General features: G+C 41.0%; 1 protein-coding gene across 1 annotated transcript; it reads left to right on the top strand.

Moving 5' to 3' along the window:
- The first annotated feature begins 1,463 nt into the window (after nucleotides 1-1,463).
- Nucleotides 1,464-7,721, top strand: ccndbp1 (cyclin D-type binding-protein 1). The gene is made up of 11 exons (XM_083891860.1): nucleotides 1,464-1,610; nucleotides 2,147-2,206; nucleotides 2,315-2,394; nucleotides 2,755-2,836; nucleotides 3,157-3,253; nucleotides 3,470-3,543; nucleotides 4,243-4,319; nucleotides 4,555-4,814; nucleotides 4,942-5,002; nucleotides 6,256-6,302; nucleotides 6,586-7,721. Exons 1-11 carry the CDS (start codon nucleotides 1,523-1,525, stop codon nucleotides 6,692-6,694), a joined length of 1,035 nt encoding a protein of 344 aa, XP_083747986.1. The 5' UTR covers nucleotides 1,464-1,522; the 3' UTR covers nucleotides 6,695-7,721.
- The last annotated feature ends 528 nt before the right edge of the window (nucleotides 7,722-8,249 follow it).

Raw genomic sequence — 8,249 nt, 5'->3', positions numbered from 1 at the left:
TCACTCTCTGTCAGCTCTCGTCTGGTCTCACTGTGCTTGTTTTACAAAAGATGCTTCTCTGTCCTGATGCTGAGAATCTGTCTGCTGGACCACTTCCCTCTGTGTGTGTGTGTGTGTGTGTGTGTGTGTGTGTGTGTGTGTGTTCTTGTATTGTATTTATTACCTCTTTTGGACCTTTTCCTGTATAAACACTGACCTTGTCATGACCAAGATTTGAATTGTGTAGGTTTACAGTTAGCCAAGTAACTGCAGAAACCAGTGTGTGTGTGTGTGTGTGTGTGTGTGTGGGTGTGTGTGTGTGTGTTGGAAGTTTTTGGTTTGGTTGATTACTCACACATAAACAGTGAGTAAACCCCAGATGTGACTGATTGGGTTTCCTAACACACCGTCTGTCTCTGTGCAGCTGAGGGATGTTAGTTCTGTGTGAGATTGTCTTTCTTTCTTTCTTTCATTGCATCTAAATCCCCTGTTTTTTACTCCTCTTCCTCCTTCCACTACTTTCTACCCCCTCCCCCTTTTGTCTTTCCCCCTGTCCGTCTTACTCTGCACCTCTCTTTCCTTCACATCATGCTCCCTCTTTTTTTCCTCTTTTATGCATACCCCACCCACACTCACCCTCATTATTCTGTATAATCGGTTGTCTAGACAGTGACTCCCTGCACAGATCACACCTGAGAGAGCACGATGGGTGGTGGTGGTGGTGGCGGGGGGATAAAAATGAAATTATAGAAGAGAGGAAGAAGGAGGTTATCAAATTGTTTGCCTTCCTACCCTGAAATCCTCCTTTCATTCTACAGGGGAAGCTGTCTGAGACAGGAGAGAGAGAGAAGGGGGTGGGTGTGTGAGACTGAAGGGTATACGCACATTTAATTTTTTTTAAACTTCTCATTTACAACACTGTAAGGCATTCAGTGTATAATGCATAGATGCATAATGCCTTTGCCACATTGTACTGAATTAGTTTTATTTTATATAGAGTTGGATCTAACCATGTATGGGTGGGATCTTTTGGGAATTTTGCCCGAAAGGATGAAAGATTTGGCTAAAATAACCATAACATTCATCATTATTGGTCCAATTTCTGTACTATTACATCAGAAATTATATAATTATCATTTATAGTAGTAAAATACATATGGAATATTTATTGAACCACTTTAACCCAGTGTTTCCAGGAGAGCATGAAACAAACGCACACACACAAACACACAGGGACCAAAGCAGGTCAACGTTATCGTTATTCAATGTTTGAACAAATAAACACATTAAAATATTCCCCCAGAAATTAAAGCACATATTTAACATACAGGTACATATCACCACCTAACGCAGCACTGCCGCTTTACCACAAGATGTCAATAACACCATTACTATTATCGATTGTGCTACTTTCTTTCTTCTCCGACTGTGTGTGTCTCGTTCAATACAGTCCGGAGTTCCACAACATCCTGTGCCCTATTTTAAGTTCCACAACACGCGTTTGACATCGAGCGGTTGTTTGGAAAGTAACGTTGTCGCCAGGATGAGCGCCGATAACGCCGTTGGAAATGTTTCTGTGCCTTTACGAAACCTACTCAACTCCATACAGTGCATTAGAGACCGAGTCCGAGGTAAACAGCACACATGAGATGTGACGCAATACGTAATCTAGATTCTACAAACATGCTACAGCCTAGCCGCTGCAAGCTAACATCAGCATGGGCGTTTTTGTCCTAATGTGTGATAAAAAAAAAGTTTTATTATTTTAATTTCAGTTTTATCGTATTGAGTTGGCCCGTTTATGACTATAGGTAAAACCATATTACCACACATCTGAAGTCAAGTTAAAGTGTCGTTATCAGTTTTGCACTGGATCAGATACAACGTGGACGCCTTCAGAAACTGTTGACAAACTTTTCTGTTACAGGAGAGCGATATAGTTTGAGATAAAGTGGACTCATTATGTATTTAAACTGTAGCAGTCATGCAAAAATGGATCAGAATATGTTGTTTTGTTGAATCTATGCCATGAAAAAGTAAGGTAGTTTGGAAGGCAAAGGGCAGTCCAACTTGGTACCAACTGTGCATTTGAGAATTGTATGTGTTCATGAATTTAACCCGGAAGAGTGAAAGATGTTTCCAACCTCATGTTCATTTTCCACCACAGATGGAGAGTCTAACGAGTCAGACGGTGCATTCAACCTTTCCAACTTTTGGGACACACTGAGTTGAGTTTCATTTGTCATGTCCAACCTCCCTCCACCATCCTGCTTCATAAAGACATAATTTAAATAATTTATTTTGTAAGTGATGTAAATGTCTCCTCTGTCTTCAGACCAGGCAGCGAAGGCAATGTCCCAGGAAGCCACTAAACTCAGCCTGGCCTTCTCCAAACCCCCACTGCCATCACAACAGGTCCGATTATTGTTGTATTCATAACAAGCTCTTATTTTCCTATTTAGACACACGCAGCATTTAGTGAACACAACCTGTCATCACACTGGGAGGATGCACAAGAACAGTCATGCAGAAACATTTCTTTTACTCCATTGCATTCTCTTTCTGGAAATATATTAGTAACTGGACATCAAACTGGATCAGGCTGTTTTGAAACCACACCATTACTATTTTTTAAGTTTGGGAATTTCTGTAGTAAAGAAAGTTGATATACGTATCCAATGGTCAATTTAGCATTATAAAGCAATGCCAAAGTTTTTTCAGCTTGAATAAAACCTGTTTTTATCCTGATTCCTTTATATCCTCCACTGTCTGTAGGATGGAGAGAAGTTGGCCGAGTCCATCACGAAGAGTGTCTTGACTCTGTCCACAGTGTTTTACTGGCTGCCTAAGAGCCAAGGTAACACCACGTCACCACTGATTTTGATTCAGATGTATGTTTGTTTTGTTTTCATAGTGAAATAGTTTTATCAGTTAATATTAATATTGCGTACAGCTGGACCAAGGATTTATTTTTCTTTGGCAACTTAATTGTGATACATCTATGCCTACAGTAACATTTGAACCAAAATAAAATGAATTACAGTGAATAAACCAACATGTGTTTTGAAAATGAAATGCCATCTTATGTAGCTAGCTACACTTGGACAATTGGCATTGAGTAAGGAGAGGTCATCCTGTGTCACTGTGTTTGGCTCACCTTTCCTCTCCGTTCCTCAGGTATTAGTTTGCGACAGCAGGTCAGAGACGCAACAGTGGAGGTTCTGGAGGGTGTTGCACAGCTGGTGGAGGTCATACTGAGCTCACCGCTGCAGAGGTACACACACACAGAACGAGAGTTGCAGTTAGTTGTTCCCAACCAGAACTTAAATGAAACATAATAAAATAAACACACAAATGCACCGTAGTGTTATATTATTCTGGCACAATAGCTTGGGCTAAGGCACCTACAGCAAAAATATTGTGTTATTGTGCCCTCTCTGTTTAATGTTTGTCTGACTTTCTCTTCCTTTCTTCCTCTTCTTTCCTCTAGTCTGACCCAGGAACAGTTGACATCAACAGGTGCCGTGTGGTCAGCCTGTAGCCAGGTCGCCCAGTTGCCAAAAGGTTAGTTGATTCGACTGGTTTGAAAAGACGAGTAATGGTGCTGTACCCACCTGCACTCACCTACTACTGTAGCATATTATGAGGTATTAATTAACTATCAATGTTACAAGTTTCCATGATAGTAGTTGCTACAGGTTAACAGCAGTAGTTCCGACTTCAACCTGCAGGTGGTGATAATGTGTTAAGTTACTTTATTTTGTCATCGTTTATATTTATTGAGATGTCACTGTGTGAATGGAAAAGGTGAGACCTAAAGGAAAATAAATAAAGCTGGCGTTTTCCACAGAAGATACTTGTCGACATGAAACGGTGGTTCAGGTTCCTCTCCAGTTCAAAGAGATAGGGTATGCTCAAGTTTTATTCAAGTTTAAATGTAGGGCACAGAGTTTAAAATTGCATACATACTTTCTGGATGTGTTCCAAGATAGTGATTGAAAAATAATTGCACTGCAACAAAAGGCATTCAGTTCTCTTGTCCTCACTTGAATTTCAAAGTTTGGAGATGTCATCAGAGGACTCGCAGTGGGACATTTTTTTGTAAGCTTGAATTTATGACAGGTTATCAACTTAAATATTAATTGAGTCTTAAAAACGAACATCGGTATGTAGTTAATTAGTTCATTTGTTGCCCATCTTGTTACGAATGCCAGTCATACTGCGAGTATCTAGCAGGTGGCGTGACTTGTGTGCTTTCCACAGACAATAAAGCAGCAGTGCTGGTGGTTCTGTCTGCTCAGATGGGTGTTGTCAAGGATGCCATAGAGGAAATTGAACAGGTACACAAGCACACGCACACACTCTGTTTGTTGAAATCCTATTATTTACTCGTTTGAAAAAGACATCGTCTGTAGGTCTTGCAAGTCGGTAATTAACAATCCAGTTCATTTCACATGAAATGATTGGCCGATGTACCCGTCTGTCACTAACTGTTTTAAGCTTTTCCAAACGTACTGACCCAAGCTTTAATTCTGAAATAATAGGCCAGGTATTTCACCTCTCCTCTCCTTCCAGGCCTCATCTGAGGCACAGGATCCGTTCAATGACATCCTCGACGACGACCTGGACGGGGAGGAGCCTCGAGGCAATCAGGACGCACACTGGTCAGACAAAGACCGGCGTGTGATTGGTCCGTGCCAGGGGCTGATGAAGGCGTCAGCGGCGTGCCTTAGGAAGCTGATGTCGGCCGTTAAAGCCAATGGTGATGTTACCACGCATCAAAATCTGTCCCAGCTCGACGACCTGGCTTACACTACCAAGGAAATAAGTCCTAGGTGGGCACGCACACACACATACACACACACCAAACACCCACAGGCATGACAGGCTTGTTTGTTCCTGCAGTTTGAGATAACCTTTACAAGAAATATGACACCGATTAAAACTATACTTTCTCCTCAGTGTTGATGATCTGGCGCTCTGCCTGTACCCGCCCATGGACTACAGTGGGGTAGAAAACAACGTAAGATACATTTCAGTGGCATCAGTTTGCATCACACGATAATGATGCATCATAAAACTAACATAACGACTTGGTGTGGTTTCCTCTCCGTCTCCTGTGACTAGTTTAGCTCCCACAATTTCTCAGTCTTTTTTTGTCATTTGCTTGTATCATGTACCATTTTGCCAAATATATACAAATGTATACCCAATAGGTATGGGACAAACATTGATATGGAAATACAGTATTGTGCAGACGTCTTAGGCCACCACAAGATTGTTTTTGTTTTAGTGAAGTCATAAAGTTCGGTTTCCCTTCGGAAGTCAAATAATTGTGTGGTATTTTGGTATGATTAAAAGTTATAGTTATAAAGTTATATACAGTATACAAGCAAGCTTCTCATGTGCATACAGTAAGAAAGTAGGCGAGGTGCGGTAACAAAGGGCATGAATTACCTGTTTATCAAGTATAAAGGAGCTATCAAAGCGCTGCTATTGTTCTAGTCTAATGGGACACTTGAGCCTGCTTATATACTGCACATATTTTCCATATTTTCTAGTTGTGTTCTCATAGAGAGGTAAATATAGAATTGCTTAAAAAAATACGTCTCACGATGGCCTATGACTTTTCACACAGTACAGTAGTTTATATCGTCCTTGATACAGTGATGTATCGTGATTCGGTTATCTTGTCATTCTGATTATAACGGATAGTAATATTGTTATCGTCGACCACTCGTCAGGAGTTAAAATGCGATAAAAGGCGATTGATTGGTGGCGTTATTGATCAACAAATCCATAATTCAACATGTTCATGTAAGTCTGGGAGAAAGAGAACTAGACCTCTGCACCTCTTCTAGACTCCAGACTTTCCAGTCTTGGTGAAAATTTTGTCTGTGATGGAGAGACTTTGACCAATTGGAGAGCAGTTCAAAAAAAGAGGGTGTGCTCCTACTGGCTGTTTTACTAAGCAGCTGCACCTACGTGTCCTTTTAGTAGAAAGATTGCTTTTCACACAATGGTAACAAATGTCTGCAAAGCAAATCAATGCTAGACCTATAAAGTCCAAAGGAAAGTCGGCAAATAAACAATACATTTAGGGCTGCAAGGATTAATAACTATTTTGATAATCGATGATTTGTTTTGAGAGATTGTCTTGGGTCGTCTAATCACACGGTTTTTCCTTGCAATACTGCTACTGCATCTTTAATGTTTTCAAAAATATGTAAATGAAAAATAAACAAACATACAAATGAAACATGTGTTTCTCTACAGGTTTCTAAACTGGCAGCACTGCTGAAGAAAATTCTGGGGATTATCAGGTAACACAGATTCACACGATTACGACCAGGAACATGCACTGAACACTTGGGTGGAACTTGGAAAGGGATGTTCTGTTGACATGATTGATTAATGAGTAAAGCCTGTGGAATCAGTCATGATTCTCAGATAAAGGTGTGTGGTTTGAGAAATGTGGGTGGTGTGATGTTCATCTGATCAGCCAAACTTATTGGTGCACTTTGCCAGACTTTGCCACAAATCACACGATAATTCCATAATTTTTCTTTCTTTCATCTCCCGCCTCTGTGCCCTCTCTGCCTACAGGTCCAGTCATGTGTGTGGGGAATCAGAGGCGACCTGGGTACAATTCTTAGACGGAGCCGTTGATCACAATCTGCAGAAGGCCAGAGACCATATTCAGCAGGACAGCTAGTGTGTGTGCTTGCTAATAACTGGTCAAGATGAGAATATATAATGCTTTGTTTTGGTTGTCCAAATAAACAGAATCAGTGCAGTGTTCTAAGGAGAATAGCTGCACAAACCTGTGACAGAATCAGAAGCCATGTTTCTACATGTGTTGTTTTTCCAACTGCTCGACTCGCCTCGCCTCACACCAGGTACTTTTTTTAGTTCCTGCTCAGGCGAGGTTCCAAGCCAGCTGAGGCGATACTAGTGCCGTCCCAGGAAGAGGCACAACAATCAACTGAACAAGCTCGAACTGTAGATCGGTTAAAACTACTTAACAATCCTAAAACCATGGGTTAATCACCATGGAAATGTCTAAAATCTCAATATTTAACAGGAGGAGTCTGGTGTATTTAGCATCAGCGCGATCACCAGCTTCGGTCATGTAGGAAGAACTGAACAAATAGTTTTAATCAACTTTTTGTTCTAATGATTTTGGTTACACAAAAACAACTGCTTTACAAGTCACTAGTCGCTTGTTTTTGTGTGTGTGTGTCGCGTGTAAAACGAAGTCACGACTGTTTCATGCAGCGGCGAAGTGATGACTCCGCCCACATTGAATAGGTACTATTTTTGTAGTGGAAAACCAACCTAAACTCAACATGAGCCACAGCACGGCTGCATGAAACTGGCACATAAACTAGGGACTTGTTATGGCACTCTGACCAATCAGTGGAGGGCAGTCTGACGACGCCTCGCATGGTGTCGCCTCAGCTCGCATGGAATCTCACCAGTGCAGGTACTATCGCTAATGCCGTGCCAAGCTAGTGGAAACACGCTAAAAATGTTTTTTCAACGCCTACGTTAACCTCAATAACGATTTTTTTTTTATTTTAAAAAGCACTTGTCCCCACATGACCTCCCCGTTCAAAAGAGTCTTGTTATATAAACAATACCTCAGCAGTTGGCTACTCCACATTTTTTCAGGTACACACACCCACGCAAAACCTGCCTAAGGAGCAGTTGTAATTATCCAGACTGGATTAAATTAAATCGCAAACAAAGCTTTTTAATCTCATAAAATCGAGTCATGTTGGTTTTATTTACATATCACAAACACAGTTTACCTCGAAGGGCTTTACAGTCTGGACAGCAAGTGACAGCCTCTGTCCTTAGACTGTCACATCGAGTGAAGAAAAGCTTGATTTTTACAGTTGGCAGTCTACTAGTTGCAATGATTGAAATGTGATGAAGACTGAGGTCAGATAACAAATCCAACCTAAGTGAATCGGCAATCATGCCATGAATAAAATTCTAAGTTGGAAAAAGTGAGCTTCAAGTTTTGGTTTAAAGATATTGAGAAATCCACAACAAGAGGGCACAATATGAAAAAAAAAAAACATATTAACCTTGGGAGCAGACAGGAGCCCTGTGATTTAGGAGCGGAGAGCCTGAGGCGGAAGATTGGAATTTATGAGATCAGCTCGGTAAGAGTCAACAGAAGCACCTTAACATCTGATCTCACCCGTACAGGGAACAGGAACTTGGTTTTGGTGCTCGTATATGACACTAGTCAAGACTCA

Source organism: Microchirus variegatus (genome assembly GCF_963457635.1).
Source record: "Microchirus variegatus genome assembly, chromosome: 7".
Classification (NCBI taxonomy): domain Eukaryota; kingdom Metazoa; phylum Chordata; class Actinopteri; order Pleuronectiformes; family Soleidae; genus Microchirus; species Microchirus variegatus.
Note: the sequence above shows the minus strand (reverse complement) of the source record. Positions and strands in the feature narration are given on the sequence as shown.

Excerpts from the sequence above, each read along its gene's own strand:
- ccndbp1 (XM_083891860.1), top strand. The coding sequence starts at position 1,523 with ATGAGCGCCGATAACGCCGTTGGAAATGTTTCTGTGCCTTTACGAAAC. Across the intron at positions 1,611-2,146 it reads CATTAGAGACCGAGTCCGAG|ATGGAGAGTCTAACGAGTCA; the intron begins GTAAACAGCACA and ends TTTCCACCACAG. Across the intron at positions 5,003-6,255 it reads ACAGTGGGGTAGAAAACAAC|GTTTCTAAACTGGCAGCACT; the intron begins GTAAGATACATT and ends GTTTCTCTACAG.